Source organism: Aulonocara sp. 'chitande type north' Nkhata Bay, linkage group LG23 (genome assembly GCF_057382095.1).
Source record: "Aulonocara sp. 'chitande type north' Nkhata Bay isolate Kocher_YH1m ecotype deep benthic linkage group LG23, A_spYH_male_GT1.1, whole genome shotgun sequence".
In the NCBI taxonomy this organism is placed as follows: Eukaryota; Metazoa; Chordata; class Actinopteri; order Cichliformes; family Cichlidae; genus Aulonocara; species Aulonocara sp. 'chitande type north' Nkhata Bay.
In genome coordinates, this window is record NC_141365.1 from 3,411,009 (window position 1) to 3,428,139 (window position 17,131).

The 17,131-nt window shown below is 41.4% G+C and overlaps 1 protein-coding gene across 2 annotated transcripts; it reads left to right on the forward strand.

The window, feature by feature from the left end:
- Positions 1 to 96: 96 nt before the first annotated feature.
- matk (megakaryocyte-associated tyrosine kinase) lies at positions 97 to 16,610 on the forward strand. Of its 2 annotated transcripts, none has more exons than XM_086284211.1 (13): positions 97 to 233; positions 374 to 471; positions 2,798 to 2,911; positions 3,014 to 3,129; positions 3,468 to 3,687; positions 5,022 to 5,115; positions 5,258 to 5,323; positions 5,427 to 5,526; positions 5,689 to 5,773; positions 6,542 to 6,615; positions 6,763 to 6,958; positions 7,142 to 7,228; positions 13,254 to 16,610. In XM_086284211.1, the coding sequence occupies exons 2-13, from the start codon at positions 463 to 465 to the stop codon at positions 13,467 to 13,469; spliced, it is 1,377 nt and encodes a 458-aa protein (XP_086140337.1). In that variant the 5' UTR covers positions 97 to 233; positions 374 to 462; the 3' UTR covers positions 13,470 to 16,610. The 2 variants fall into 2 exon arrangements, with proteins under 2 accessions (XP_086140337.1, XP_086140338.1); XM_086284212.1 differs by having other exon boundaries at positions 379 to 471.
- Positions 16,611 to 17,131: the final 521 nt, after the last annotated feature.

Here is a 17,131-nt window from a genome sequence, read left to right on the forward strand (position 1 = left end):
CTCAAACTGCGCTTTCCTAAATATTGAGGAAGTGGTTCACGCGGACATTGAGCGCGCGCCACCGCGAGCGCTCACAAGGCTCTGAGATGTGAATAAAGACGAGGAGCGGCTGCGGACGGGCTGGAGACGATGAAGAAATTCAGCCGAAAATAAGTTTGACGGAGAGTGCCCGCTGAGGAGGCCTGGAGCCTGGTGGTTTCTCCTGCTGACAGGCTCTCCCCAAAGAGCCGCAGGTACTGAAACATTTATGCCGACGAGGACTCGGACGGACGGCGCTGTCTGGGCGTTCATCTTCTGGCTTTGACTTCGACAGAGGCGGATTTATCGAACAGCAGCTTTGAATTGTACTGCATCTGTTTGCGTTTTATTACAGGACAGACGGCGCTTTTTATCTTTCCTGGCTGTTCGGAGACCTTGTTTGCTCGGCCAGGTGTTCAAAGAATTATCCAGCCAGCCCTGCTGATGGCAAAGGTACGTACTGCAGATGTGTGCAGCTGTATTTCAGATTATAGGCTAACGCTAATGTGATTGATAAAGTATGTACTAAGTACTCATGTCTTAATCCAAATTTACACCCGAGTGTCGGCTTTATTTATACGGCACATTTAATTACACGTAAACCATAAAACCACAAACCGTGTAGTCAGGCAATAAACCAAACAAGTAGGATACAAGTCAACACAAACACACAGTTATGAACTGTAAGCCTGTCAGAATTTAAATCTTTTGAACCGTAAACACAGATGTAACTGACCTCGGATCAGCAGGCAGCTTGCGCCAAATTACCGAAAGCGCCCTCAGCTGAGATCTGATTCTCGGGACAGTTAAAAGATCTCAACCTGCTCAGGTCTGACTGCGCAACTCAGAGATGCACTGGTGGCCAAACCCTTTGAGTGCGTTATGAACTAATAAAAGGGTTTTTCCCCCAATAAAGTGACTTCAGCACTATTTTGAATTCTATATGTGCGTGTAAGGATTCAGGACGAGCTGAAGTAGTCCTGATGATTCTGATACTGCTGCAGATAGAGTTCTGCGGTATTGCTCCACGGGCAATTTTCTCAGTGAGTTTCATATGAGATTTTTATAATTTTTGATATATATTTTTTAAAAATGTAACATGCAGTTCCGTTACAAATAATGTTATGGACTTTATTGTGTTTCACAGAAATAGATGATAAATATCAGAGCTGGCACCAGCTCACCGCCGACTCTGTCACTAAATCTGCCATAACATCGAGTCAGTCTGATATCAATCTCCGTTTGAATGAGGTCAAGTTGGCAATCACACGCAATGCGTTCCTGGTAATACAGCCGTAAACTGTGACAGACTGTCAGAAATCACATATCTGTTACTGTCTACGTACACAGAAAAGTTTCTCAGCATCCTTCCTGTTCTGTAGGGATACAACCTGAATACAACCAGCTGGCACTCAGTCGCTGACTCATTCAAACTGACCGCAACATGTTGAGAATCTGTCTGCATTTATAATTTAAACAGCAGTTATTCAACAGTCCAAGTCAGACTGCGACTGTTTGCAGAAAGGTTTCCTCCTGTCAGGCGACCTGTGCAGTTATCTTGCGATCAACTGGATGAATGTGACAAATTTAAGTACAATCAGCACACAGCCACAGATATCTATTTTTTTTAAATTAATTAATCTGTCTAATTGTTTATGCAAGGTGTTGTCCTGTTTTTGCTTGTATGACTGAGCCATTAGTTTGCTTTGAATTAGGACGTTGGCTTTGTCAAGCCAAATGTGTCCAGGAATCTTTTGGCTTTAATGTATTAAACAGCATTAATCGATGTAAAACCTTTGGAAATATCAGGAACTTGCATGAAGGAACAGAGAATCACATGTGTCCTTTTACATTAACAATACTGCCATTAAAGCACTTCAATAGTCATGATTTTAACCTTATTTGAACAAATGAACAAAGGCAAGATGGAAATACTGGCAGTGCAAAATGTCAGAGTTCATATTTATTCAGGGTGGGGACAGAAATGATACATCATAATGTGGCAATATTGTATCAATACAGGGACACTAAATGTTAATATTTTATTAGACAAAATTAAATATTCTGGGAATGCTACGAACAAGACTTCTCATCTCATCCTGAGATGACGTCAACCGAGAAAACTTAAATTTCTTAACTCATGTTTTCTCTACCTTACCATGCAGTGTTTCAAAAATGATGCTCATATGTCACAAACTCTTTGAGAACTTGATGCGTAGGCTATCATTCTCCCCCAAACGGAGGGAGTCTGTCATCGTTTCCATTTGTTTCTCTGTCTGTTTGTTCGCAGTCTGTCCACAGTTTTCAAGATATCGTTCTCAGATTTTGCAGATACCAGTAGCAGATAATAACATTTAATTCTGATGGAAATCAGGCAAAGGTCATTGGTCAATAAAAGGAAATCAGTTGATCATTTCATGGAGGTCCAATATTTGTCGCCGGTAGATATATTTACTAAAATTCTTGGCCAAAAGATCCGACCTCCAAAAAAAGGAAATTCTCATTTTGTTGGTGTATTTTTTACGCCGACCAGAATAAAGTCGACAACCAACCACCAAACCAAGACGGGCTGTGGGTGTCCAAAAGAGATATGTTCAAATGCTTTGGTTTTATGCTGGTTGTTCAGTGGTCTCACAAATCATCACTACGATACACGACAAGTAAAAACGTACAATAACACTTGTGAGTCCTAAAACAGCAAGTTTAGCAAAGCAAACTCAAAGTGTGACTCACAGTCATGGGTCAGTGCCCTTCTCATAATTTTCCTTTGCCTCCTTAGATGAGTTGGGCTGCCGGTACTCAGTGTGTAGCCAAGGGGGATCACAAAAAACCCAAACCTGGAGAACTGCTGTACCGCAAAGGAGACATCCTCACTATTGTTGACACAACCACGGTACCGTCACTCACCGTCATGTTTTACAGATGCTGCAGAGCTTTAGAGGATTTTTATTTGGAAGAAACTGAAACTGATAAAGCGAACGTTACTCTTTTCTAGAAGAAGGGATGCTACAGAGCCAGACACAACACCACAGGAGAAGAAGGAATCATCAACGCCACCAATGTGCGTGAAAGAGAGGCTCTGCGAGTCGACCCCAGCCTCAGCCTCATGCCGTAAGTCACCTTGTTTTTCTCTCACATGAAGGTACTGAGGGCTCACGTGGGTGTGTTTCCCTCTTGTTTTCACATGCAGTGTGATGCTCGTCTCTTTATTTAGTTTCCATTGTGGTCAGCCCTTAACTCGTGATCACACATCTTAGACATGCAAACAAACATGGTCTCTGGAGTATTCACCCCAAGTTCCTTTTTCAGAGATGTTAATACCTGAATGCTTGATAAATGTATGTAACCACTTTCCTGCCTGTTGAGTGATTTAAAAAATGTCATATTTGGCATTACGTTCACGAGGAACGATTAGTTTATGCGACTCAGCGTGCGTTGTCTTTCCTCAGCTGGTTTCACGGAAAGATCTCCGGTCCAGAAGCTGTGTCTAAGCTACAGCCAGCCGAGGATGGCCTGTTCCTGGTGCGAGAGAGCATCCGTCATCCTGGCGACTACGTCCTGTGCGTGAGCATCTCCGGAGAGGTCATTCACTACAGGGTCATTTATCAGGACAACAAGCTGACCATCGATAAAACCCAGTATTTCTACAACCTCATCGATATGATAGAGGTAGGAGGAAATGAGCTCACTGGACACGTTTCTGTTACAGATTCTGTTTAACGTGGATACGACTCTATATGTGAAAGAGCTACATGTAGTTTATTAAGTCCACCTTCTGACAGATCCGCCTGCACTCTCTGCACCGTTTATCGATTTACAACATTCAAGATCATTTAATTATCATTATGCAATGCAAGATTGCACAGCTGGAGGTGCAGATCCAGCCGCCCTAAAGTGCATGCAGAATTAAAATTGCCTTGGGGGTTCAGCTAGTAATGCTTATGAAATTATCTGGAAGGAGGACACAAGCTTAACCGTCCACTCATAATTCAATTCATGCGTATCCTCCTTCTCCCCAGGGGAAAGTCACCTGACTGGCTTTCTGTTCAGCTTTTTTTTTTAAATAAAAAATTGGATGATTTCCTCACTCCAGCCTTTCCAAAATAAAGAGCCTGCACTTGAGGGAAACAGTAATGTGGCACTGCCAGTGTTCCTAGTTAGCACCAGCTAATTAGCTTTGACCATAAAATAAGGGCGATGGGAATGCTGGCAAGAAAGGAAGAGAAAGAGGAGTGCTATCAAAATCCCCTAAGATGAGAAGAACGTGTGCACCAAAATTCATTGCAGTATTATTGTCTCAGTCTCCGTTTAATAGACACTGCAGGCCTGCTGTATTCAAGCTGTTTGTCAGCCTGAAGCCTCATCAGTGTATCATCAGTGACAGCAGAGGAAAAATATATTTAGTTCTCGTGTCAAAATCAGGATGAGATAATCAAATTCAGCCCTTTTATGGTTTATCAGCATTGAGCCGGTCTTTGTGTGAGGGTGCAGTCAGAGTTTGGAGACTCCACAGAGATGGCAGCGCTCGTTCAGCAGCTTATCAGAGAGCTACAGATGGCTCCAGGCCTGAGTCAGACCAGCTGACTTACTCCTGCAGGAAAAGGAAGAACGGCCAAATATTTGAGCTGGATTGTTTGTCCGGTGCTCATAGAGCAGTATGTCACATAATCTATTATATTTGTATAATACATCGAGTTCAGTGCTGGATTTAATTCAGTATTGCTCTTTGTGGAGTGCAGTCTATTCATAGGACTACCCTTTATGTGTTTGCACTTAAACCTACAGCTGTGGCCACATTTAGGTTTCCTGAATTACTAAGATGAGTTATTTTTTCACAGCTCTCTGTTCAAGTTTAAGTGAGATTTTTCCATCTTAACCCCCCCCCAAAAATGTACTTGATCTTAATGAGTCAGTAATTCACAGGTAAACCAAGCATGATCACATGGGGTGGAAAATAAGATAAAAAGCTGAAATTGTGTTGACTGAATCTTCCATCTTTGCAGTTCTATTCAAAGAACAAAGGCTCGATCGCTACGACTCTTCTGAAACCCAAACAGAAACAGGGAACCAAGTCAGCTGAGTTGGAGCTGTCTAAAAGTAAGTTTAACATCAGTATGTGCTTCCTAAGAAAAGAGGTGAGCTGCTGTGTGGGGATGAGTCATGTATGTGAAGTATTTATAGCAATGATAATGGAAACATGCGTGAGAGGTTATCTTCTTTACGTATGTGCTCATTTTAGGTGGATGGCTGTTGGACATTGAGAAGCTCACTCTGGGAGAGAATATCGGCGAAGGGGAGTTTGGTGGTGAGTTTTCGGTTTTAATTTCCCTTTAAAAAGCATCAGGAACGGCAGATAGTTAAAGATGCAATAGGTTGGTTAAACGGCGAGTGTGTGATTCAACCTCCAGCTGTTTATGAAGGGGTGTACATGGGCCAGAGGGTGGCAGTGAAGACCATTAAATGTGATGTCACAGCTCAGGCGTTCCTGCAGGAGACCACAGTTATGACGTGAGTCCCAAGATTTCTGCAAATTCTGACAATATTGAAAACAACACGAGTGAAAAAGAATGAATGCATTGTGATCTTGTTTTAAATGTAATGCATCTGTAAGCCTGCATTTCCCGTTATGCTGCTAAATTCTTATTTTTAACGTGGACTCACTTCTTCCAGGAAGCTGCAGCATAAAAATCTGGTGCGGCTGTTGGGAGTCATCCTTCACAAAGGGCTTCACATTGTCACAGAGCTCATGACTAAGGTACAGCCAACATGTTTACAATTAGCAGTTTATCATTGGCCCCATATATGAAGGAAGACAACAACCACCGGTCGCAGTTTTAGTCAATAGATTACCAAGCAAGATTTATAAACAGCGATATTTGACACGTAGAGCTGGTTCCACCGTTTTGCAGCTGCGTTTGAGAAAGTGAATAAGAGAGATGGTATTGGTGGGGTCCGACCACTGAGAGCTTTAAAAACCAATGATAGAAAATCTTAAACTGAATTCTAATATGAACAGGAAACCAGTATCAGTGATACAATCTTGGTTCTAGCACCAGTTAAAAGTCTAGCTCCAGCATTTTGAACTAGAGAGTGAAAAACAGTGAATTACAAAAGTCAAGCGTAGATGAACCAAAGGCATGAATAACGTGTAAATAAATATTAGACAACGATAAAGCTAAAGTCAGCATAACTGTGAAACATAGAGGAAGTAAAACTAGTATGTGAGTCACCGGTGGGGAGCTTCAGGTTGTTTTCTCACAGATCGTTTCATTGATTGTTACGCTGAAAGTTCATTTTCAGGCTGTGCTGGTGTAAATAAACAGCTGGGCTAAGCAACTAAAGATAAATGTGGTGCAAAAAGCTTTTGTGCAGCAGGTGGTGAGGAAACATGAAAACGTCATCGTTTGCAACGTTGGGTCTACTTTGACAGCCTCAGCCTTTCTCCCATATTTAATATGTATGTTTGAACATTACACACTTTGTTTGATTTGACTTTTTTGAGCGCTGCGTGTTTCTGTTGCAGGGAAACCTCGTTAACTTTCTCAGGACACGGGGGCGTTCGGTTGTAAACTCTGTTCAGCTGCTTCGCTTTTCTCTGTGAGTGCGAACATCAAAAATGGCCTTTCATTAGCAAAATCTATAGTGTGTGCATCAGTGCACAGATTGTTAATCAGTCTGCTGTACAGCGTGTGTGTTTAATAGTGTATTTTTAATATTTTTTTATATGTGTGTGTCTGTTGTTAGTGATGTGTGTGAGGGGATGGATTACCTGGAGTCAAAGAAGCTGGTTCACAGAGATCTGGCAGCTCGTAATGTCCTAATTTCTGATGACAATGTAGCCAAGGTGAGCGACTTCGGCCTAACCAAAGTGGATTCCAAGGTGTCAGATAAAGCCAAACTGCCGGTGAAATGGACGGCACCTGAAGCGCTAAAGAAAGAGGTCAGTTTAAGAAGGAATGCACTATGCTCGTCTTTTACATGTTTTTTGGATAAATTCTAAAATATTACTTATCAAATTAAAGAATCAATCAAATTAAAGACAGGAAGGACTAAACTGATTTAAAAAGTATGTCCTAATAGAAAGCTGCTTTACATTTTGCACATTTTTGTCCTCATCCGGCAGAAATTCAGCACAAAGTCAGATGTTTGGAGTTACGGCATTCTTCTGTGGGAGATCTTCTCATACGGTCGTCAGCCTTACCCCAAGATGGTAAGTAGCACCAGTGCAGTCTGCTATCAGTGTATATGTGTGTGTTTACAGTGGTGCTTTACACGCATGTTAGTTGTGGTCATTACTCAAAAAACAAAAGTGTTACACATTACTTGTTAATTTTCTTAAAAGCATTACTTTACTTTCACCGTACTCACCAATGAACACGATAAACCTGAGACTACAGTTTTACACACCAACACAAACCCCTGTCAGAATCAGGATGCACCAGTTTTACATGTAAACACAAAGCAAAGATGAAATCCAGCCCACAAAGACACTTTAAAGGTGATTCTACTTTAGAAACGTGAATATGTAGAAACAGCATGCCTTAGCGTTAGCATGCTGTCTGTGCAGATGCTAGCAAATAGTCAAAGCTGTGTTAGCAGCATAATGGGACTGGTTTGGTTACGGACAGTTTGTATTTCGTGCTCTTGTCTTTTTGTGCAGTAAAAGTGTAATGTCTATGTTGCTGTGTAGATCAGTCCACCAGTTCCTCCTCTGAGCGCACAATTTCAAATCAGCTGATTGTTGTGTTACTGTGTTACAAAAAAATTGAATTTGATTGCTCTAACTTTACAGCATGTAGAGAAAAACCTGCTCTCTGAACTTGTGCAGTACAGGAAGCTGCAAAGAGCAAACAGACAGATTGTGAAAGGGAGGAACCACGCTGCTTAAACACAGCCTTGTTTATCACTCTAATCCCCGTCAGGTAATATTTGATCCCCGACCTCCAAGGTGATTTGCATCTTAGCAGTTTAGTGAGGAAGCCGGGATCAGTAGGATCAGGCAGAATTAAACACAGAGTCCTCCATCTCTTTTCCATCGTACTTCAGGTGGTGTCTTTTGATTACCTACCAATTACAGCTTGTTTAACAAATACACGGGTTGATTATTTAAGTAAGTTTGTTTTAGCTTCAATTAAACACTACATCTAATTAGTTAACACTTGGCAAAGAGCACAAACTAACAATGAGAGTGTAATTGTGTCTGTGTGAACTCCACTATGCAGTACAGACAAAACTCTGCTCACGTTATCTTGAAGACAGCCTCCACTGAGAGAATGACAAGTCTTCATTGCAGGTTGTAAATTGTTATATTTAAGGCTGGTTTACCCACGGGTGGGTTAGGGTCAGATTGATATCAGCAGTGGTCATGTTCATGGTGAACCTCACTATAATGTGTCTGACACTGAAGGAACCAGAACTTTGTTTGTTGTGATAACTGTATCTGTATTTATAGAGTAGAAATACATGAGCTCTGACACAAAGGCTACGTTTACCTACGTGCATTAAATGGTTGAAGACTTCAGTCTTTGCTAAATTAGTAAACACCATTTAGCATGCAGGGTGAGCAGCTTCCTTCACAGTTGATGTGAAGCACATTGGCACTGCTGGGAGGAGCATGTGTTTGACTTAAATATGACTATTGAGGTTACAGGTTTGGTGTTTTGTGTTATCTGAGCGGCTCTTTTCTAGCTCCTTCAGTTGAATTCGAGGATAAAAGCAAAGAAGAAAGCCTGAAGATTGTTCATATATTTAGGGCTGTTCGATATAACCATATATATCGGATGACGATATAAAAACGTCCATCGTTTCATTTTATGCTATCGTTTGTTTCGTGGTGTCACAAAATAAACTGTTTACAGCAATATTTGTTCATGTTCTGATGTCACTGTAGTGTTTATATTAATTTCTTAAAGTTCTCTCTTTCTCTTATATTTAATATAACCACACTACAGACGGACAAGCGCCTGTTTTTATGCGTTGTCGTTAGCAACAACTACAGTAACAGCATCGCGTGTCCGCTTGTTTATGTTCCACGTAAACCTTTCACAATAAAGCTCAAGATCCTGTTGAGACTTTTCAAAATAAACTGAATCACGTGAAAGATGCAGATTATTTACGGATGAGAATTAAAAAAGAGCCGCCAGCAGCACGCCGTGTAATGAATACTCACAAAGAAAACGGCGCCGTTACAACTTATGTCTAAAAATCTATCGTTTCAGCATCGGTTAAAACACTCGACTCCAGCTACACGACGCGCAGCTGGAAACACTTCACGCAAGTCGAGCTGCCCGAGATTCACAGACTTTACAGAAAATGTTACATTGTTGTGATTTATATGGTTATCGGACGATAGATGTCTCATATCGGGATATGAGGTTTTGGTCATATCGCACAGCCCTACATATATTCCCTCTTTTTAGTCCAGTAGTTGTTGAAGTTGTTAACTATTGCCATACTGGCTCGGACATCTTCTGCCTTAACAAGCTCGATGTCAGGACATACTGATGAGAAGTACGTCATTGTTCCCCAACCGAGAACATCTCATTTTCCATGTATGTGTCTGTAACAAGACAGGGAATTGATGTAATACCAGCTGACCCAGTAAGAGCTGTTATAGCCAGTGCATATGGGAACTATGGATAAGCAGAAGACCCACATTTACACTGACTATGAAGTACTTGGTTGCCTCGCGCAGTAACATCTGGAGATCCAGAGGCTACGCCACAATGGGAATAATAATAATGAGTAATGAGTCGCCTCTGGTAGAAGATGCAGCTGAACTACAGGATGGAGATTGTGGCCAGACTCAAAGCATCCACACAACCAAGGGCACCACTGCCCCAGCTTACAGATGAACTCACAGATGCTTGCAGACATGAGCGCACAGCTCAACTCACTATCATCAACACCAGATTCAGTCAAACTAATATTTACCACTGCCACAGAAACCAGAACCACAATGCAGGAGGAAACATCCATGAGTACATCAGGAATCTGTCCCCAAGAGATCGGCTGCTCCAAGAGTACCTCGGGCAGCTGAAAAAAAGGCAGCGACAGAGAGAGGTAGCTCAAGAAATCTACCAGTGGCTAGAAAAAGCTGGCCTAATGGACAACACAGCCGGTGCCAGGACGGGCCCAAGACACCAGATCCACGGAGGCAGGAGTCTACCACAACTGACAGGACCCAAGTTACAGGCTGTGCAAAGGTGCTTTGGAGATATTGAACGTATAATAGTGGAATTTCAGATACAAGCTGGGACAGTGTACAGGAACGTCTGTGTCACATACGGATTAGAAGTCCCAAAGTCCTGATGAGGTGGTTGAGAACAACAGGGTTAAGGTATTGGGACCTAATGTTCCAGACAAACAAGCAGCTGCTGGTCAGCCAAGCAGACATAGTGGTTGTTGAGAATCCCAGTGAACAGAAACATTAGGTAGAAGGAGCACAAGCCCCATGGGCTGAGGAACATCTGAAGGGGAAAGCCGAGTGGTCAAAACCCGAAAACCTGCTCCACAGCGCTCATGGCTTCAAACTTGGTCAACAACAGGTCTTTCATTTACAGCAGACCTTCCCAAAGTGTGGGGCCCGCCCCCTAGGGGGGGCGCAGAGCTATTGCTGGGGGGGGGGACAACAACGCTTGGACTCTGCTAGCACGGGCGCCCACAGAAACGCAAAGCAGGAGATGAAGCGTCGCTGAATATGTTTCCAAACCAACTTCATTCTAAGCCAAAGACGAGAAAATATGGTGAATAGGGCTGCCACAAACGATTATTTTGATAGTCGACTAGTCAGCGATTACTTTTGCGATTAGTCGACTAATCAGATCATCATCCATTGAACATACAGCGTACAGCTTATTGCACCAGCAGCATCTGCTCTTATATAACTATCATTAGCTTTCAGCTTTAAGTGTTTAAGGTCTGTGCTAACTAAAAATAAAGACAAGATGATAGTTTATTAAATTTTAATGACATTTGCAGATTGTTTCGGTGAAGTTTAATAAACTCCTTGCTATCTAAACTATAACAGGACACCGGAGTAAATTCTGGAGCATCTCACACTTCTGATAATCAGCTGTCTGCTTGACGTTTATTCAGCTGTGTAAAAACTATAACTTTAATCTCAGCCAAACCGATTTACTCAGGAACAAATAAAATACTAAAAAAAGGCAAACAATAACATTGTTAAGTTATCTAAGTGACTCATATATCATGTTTAACCTGAGTAGCGAAAGACGGCGGTGGGTTTGAAAACGATTTGCCGGGAGTCCGGTGTTCTCACGGCTCTAGTTAGCCTAGCCCCCGGCTAGCTAACGAGCTAGTGGGTAACAGACGTCTCCGAAAACGTCGGAGCGCTTTTGAAAATATGCGGTGTCTTGATAAACTGAGCAGATATTTGAGGTTTACACAGCTACATTCTCGCCTGAAAATATGTTAAATGTTTATTTTGTGACCCAGAAAGAATAATAAGAGTAATATTAAAACTAACCAGCTGCCGCCATTGTTGGAAACTAAGCAGGGCCGCGCTATGAATTCTGGGACACAGTTTCTTCTTCTTCGGGGTTTAACGGCAGCTGGCATCCTTGGACATGCAGTGCTGCCATCTTCTGTTTCAGTCCGTTATTACACTCTTAAATCCTACTACTGATTCCTGCGTCTTTTGTGATCTTACAAAGCTTCAAACGACGCGTCGACTATTAAATTAGTCGTCGACGATTTTGATAGTCGACGTAATCGTGACTAGTCAACTAATCGTGGCAGCCCTAATGGTGAAGCAAATCTGCCCTTTGGCTTCACCTGCACAGGTGCCGAGGTAGGTCTCCCTGCAGGGTTGGTTTTCCCTGGGTTCTCCAAATCACAGACAAACAGGATCCCACATTCTTGATTTTTAGTTCACAAACACTTGTTGTAATGACTAACTACTCCTGACAGTTTGGAGATGTTTGCTCTTTATACAGTAAAGTTACAGCGGGATACAAATAACATCAGGCTGATCCTGCCACGATTTGTTCCCCCTGTCTAAATCACAGACAAACAGGATCCCACAGCTGTTTATGTTTTTAAACCCATTTTGCACAGAGAGACATTTTTAAAAAAAAAAATTATTGATAGCAATGTTGAACATTATTACACAGGAAAAAACAACTACATGTAAAATAATGACACCGTGACGCCTCTGCCTTTGTAAATAGAGGGACAGTAACTGAGTGTTTATATGTAAGCGTGTAAAACCTGAAGATAGAGACAAAATACTGTTAATCTGCTATTCTGCAATTCCTCTCATGTAAACAATGACGTGGCCACAGCGTGACCCGAATAAAGGCACGTACCTTTGACGTTGCCTGACGAACTCTGTGTTCCTTGTCCACACGTAAACGCAAAAAAAGGAGTTTTAAAAAAATCTGTTTTCGGTGATTCGAAACATCATTTACGTGGACGACACAGCTGCGTTTTCAAAAATACCCGTGTAGGTGCGGACGCAGCGTAAAAGAGTTAGTAGTTTATTTTCTTACTACCTGCAGGTTACTTGTATTTGCTTAATTGTTCACTAAATGTTTGAGGTGTGAAATAAACCGCAATTGAGTAAATGTGGGTGTGTGTGGTTGGAGGATGTGTTTGTGTGTGTGTGCGCGCGCGAGGGGGGGGGGGGGCGCGAACATTTTTCTGTAAAACAAAGGGGGGCCAGCGAAAAAGTTTGGGAACCGCTGATTTACAGTGTTGACTTACGCACACTGTACATCCCACAGCGCCTTTGCGGGTTCCTGACATGCAACGTAAATAGAAACTCAAGCTTCTTTCGGCTTTTGGCTTCTCCTTGGAGGAAGGGCAAGCATGTGGTTGTTTGTCCTCTCTGACCTGCACTATATCAAGATGTGGTTAATTGGCTGATGCACTTGAGGTGTGTCACTTACCTCAGCCGACCCTACTCCCTAAATCCTTCTGCCTCACCTCTTCCCTGACAGCCTGGCCAAAACCTGCACTCCACCCCCACAGTGGTTTTGTTGTTGCTTCACATCAACAGTGCAGGTGTCCGTCCCTCAGTGCTTTAAATACAACAGACAATGATTGCAGTTCTGCATAAAGTGCAGCTATCATTGTTTAAGTTTGGATTGTTTCTTAATACTCTGCAATTGATTTTAGTCACCATGAAAACCCGTTTAACACATTTAATGTAGTAATCTTCTGAGGTAATCACTTCCTATGTCAAACATTTTCCCATTGCTCCTCTGCTTTAGTCTCTGCAGGAGGTGAAAGACAAAGTGGAACAAGGCTATCGCATGGAAGCTCCAGAAGACTGTCCTCCAAGTGTTTACTCCCTGATGAGGGTTTGCTGGGAGCAGGAACCTCGGAAAAGACCCGGATTTCACAAGCTGAGGGAGAAACTGGACCGAGAGATGGAAAAACTCAGCCCGGGCTCTGGGTCAAAGTCTCAAGATCAGACCGGATCTTGATCCTGAATTATTGCCCTGCAGTCTGGGATACAAATACAAGCTGTTGGACCGTTGAGTTTTAGAGCCACAAGAGTTTTACTGAGAGAAAAGACCATGAACTCTGATCATGAATGTATGTGATGCAAAATGGTTGGAGCCATGACTACACCAAACTTCACCTTTTGGGTCTCGATGGCCTACCTAACCTGATAAACTACGGAATAAACCGTGAAACGCTTGACTTTTGTCACGACAGCTGTTGGATGGATTGCAATAATATTTAGTGCAGATATTTATGTTCCTCTCAGGATGGATTGTTATAATTTTGGTAAACCCTTAAAGCAACACTATGTACATTTTGCAGAGCAGTAACAACAGAGTGGTGTTTACAGGATTCAGCCTGTCTGAGTTTCTGCTTCTTTTATAGCTGGTTGTCAGTTTTAGGGGTTTTGAAAGAATATGTGTACTCCGAGTCCAGATTAAGCAGCTTTCACTGTCCACAGAAAGAGGACAGGAGCTTTCAGGTCACATGTCTAAGAGGACACAAACAGAGAACAAAATATCTGCGCAGGGACGAGACTGTGACTCTGATGTACCTGTAAGGAGCTCATTTGGTTGCTCTTCATTATACAGGCACTGATTTATGGTGCAATTTCCCCAAATTTGTCATTTTTTCCTGAAATTAGGGTCAAATTTTCAGTATTTGAAATACACGAGCATTTACTTCCAGTAGAAAAAGAAAATAACAACTTTAAGATTTTTTTAATGGGTGCCTTTAGAGATATTTAAGAAATTCTACTTAGGGACCAAATAATATCTTGGACAAATGCTGTTATAGTCAATTATTGTTACGGGCTAAGCTAGCTTTCAAAAGCAGCTCTCTTATTTATAATCCTATAATCTTATAATATAATCTTATCCATCTTATCTTTTAAGATAACTCCTGAAACACCACTTAATTGGTCAGAGTAATTTTTTTCTTTCATTCTTGTTGATTTTTGTCTTTTAGGCCTTCGTGCATTACTCATCAGCAGTGGCGGCTGGCCCATAGGGGGCGCTCGGGCTCCGCCCCCCCAAATGTGGAGGAGTAAAAATATATATTTTTAAAAAATTCATCAATGATAGTTTTACTATGTGTGTGCCCATATACAGCCAGGCGTATTTTAACATTTTCACCAGCTGACTCATTAAAGTTCAACCAACAAACGGTGTTTTTCTTCTTCTGGGGCGCTCGTCAAAGCGCCCTTGATATGCAGCGAAATAGCCTATCATTAAATGGTTGCCAGGGGAAAATAATAAATATTTGACCTATCAGCGTCGCTGAATTAAATGGTTTGGGGGCGCTTAAAATTGCGCCCCTGCAGAAAACGCGCGAAGATTTGCTGTTCTAGAATTTTACCTCAGTCAGTAGCCTAAGTGAGCTATAAGGTCAGAGAGAGACGATGGCAGCGGTATTGTTAACGGTTGAGGCACAGCCTCCCCCAAATTCGGTTAGATCGCTTCTAACCTACCCTTTTGCCAGAAGGACAATGGCAGAAAAACTGCAAGTTAAAGAGTTGGGACCTGACAAGCCCGAAATTCAACTAACCCAGGCAACGAAGGAGAAGTCAAAAGCATACAACAGGACTTTTTGTCGGAGTTGGTTCCAGCGCAAGTCGTGGCTGACAGGCTGTGGAACAGCTAATGCACTTTTTTGTTTCCCGTGCATACTGTTCAAAAGTGACAAGTGTGATTTGACGTGGACACAATCTGGACAAACCGACTTAAAGCACCTCTCCGAACGAATCAAGAAACATGAAAGCTCACGAGTTCATATGGACAACAGTGTAAAGCTAGCTGTGCTAGGGAAAACTAGCATAGCGGCGCAGCTAGATGATGGACATCGGATTGCTTTAAGAAGGCACAACGAAGAGGTAGATAAAAACCGTCATATTTTATCTAAAATCATCGATTGTATTAAGTTTTGTGGTGCTTTTGAGCTAGCAATGCGGGGACGCATTTAGCCCACCCCCCCAATCAGTTTACAGTTGTTGTTTTCAATAGTTATTTTTCATTCATTCAAAAAAAAAAAAAAAAATCTGTTCATGTTCATTTTTACAAATCTATACAAATGGCCAGAATATGGTTGTTCATTTTAAATTTAAATTAAAATTGTGTTGTTTGATGTACTCATTAACCCTTTACAGCCGATCGGAGCGGGCACGCTCTGTTTTGCGTAACTATTTTTAAATCCCGGTAGCTCTGCAACCAAGTAAGCTAGCGCAATAATTTTTTTTGCATATGAAACTGGAGGAGTTGTACTTACATCTTATGCCATCAGCTTGTCCTCGGTCACAGTTTCCTTCCACATATAGCTTTGCAAAAACTGCATAAAAATCACTTGCAGCAACAAAAACATGATATTCCAGAAACACGCTTCGCCGATCCATCAGCTGTTTGTAACACTTCCTACGTCCATCAGCGCGAACTATCACATGACCGCATGACCTGCCCGAAACCGGAAGTGACGTCATTTTGCGGAAATGTAGTTTTTCACGATCGAGGCCTTATGAGCTTGTGTTTTACTTGTTATGTGTTTTAAAAAGTTATGTTTGACTTTATGACTTTCTGTGTCGTTTCTGGGATGCTTAAGACTCATATTGCACTGCTGGAAATAGTTTATTTTGATGCATATGCTGTTATTTTGCAAATTTGCACTATAATATTTATTTTTGTTTTTCCTGCAGTATATAAAAATTGGTGTATTTCAAAAATAAAACTATGAAGACACTCAAAATAAATTTCCTGTGGTGGGAAACTAGTTTGTGTAACTTTTTTGTATTTACAGTTTTGAGGGATAAGCCTCTTAAATTTCTCTAACTAGAAATATATGTTAAAAAAACAAAAACGATTTTCAATTTTTTTGTAGTTTATTGCACTTTTTTGCAATTTATGTAATTACTATGCACCTAATGCAGACATATTATTAAAGTTTGGGCTATAATGGTTGTATTGATGTATAGCAACTTGAAATGCTCCCAAAAATGGCTCCACAGCATGTAAAAATATAATATAAGCTCTGGCGAACTTGGTTCTATGGTAGGTCTTAAAGGGTTAAATGGGTCATTTTAGTCGATATCATAAAAATTGCCCCCCCTGAGATTTTTTTCAGGAGCCGCCACTGCTCATCAGCCATTTCAGGTCAGAAGTATCTCTTCTAACTGGGAGTGCATGCCAAACCTGTAAACACAACTCAAGCATATTAAAGAGAAATCCCCAAAATAACGTGTGATTACAGAGTAACAACAGGAAACCTTCACAACACGAGGAACTCATTACATTTCTTTTCAAAGGGACTCAAGAATTTAAATCAGCAAACAGAAATTAGACCCTAAATTCAGAAAAATCATATTTTTAAATCTATGGAACAACTGCATGTGTTTCTTTCATGTTCTATTTATTAAAGTGCACATATGACCTGTTTTTCACCACGTGATTGTCAGCTGTGATTTTTTTTTTTTAGTTTAGAGATTTCTTGGTATTACTAAAAGCAAATCTTGGAGCAAAATGCAGCCTCTTTTTGGATTATTGTTGTGTCACACGACCAAATTTAAGATGTCATTTGATTTAAGTCTTGGTAAGCCTGGTACTGTCCCAAGAGACGAATCGCAAATTGAGGCTTGATCCTCCATCTCTTGTTATCC

Coding starts and splice junctions, on each gene's coding strand:
- matk (XM_086284211.1), top strand. Junction 5,116..5,257: donor TGAGTTGGAGCTGTCTAAAA/GTAAGTTTAACA, acceptor TGCTCATTTTAG/GTGGATGGCTGTTGGACATT. Junction 6,616..6,762: donor CAGCTGCTTCGCTTTTCTCT/GTGAGTGCGAAC, acceptor GTCTGTTGTTAG/TGATGTGTGTGAGGGGATGG.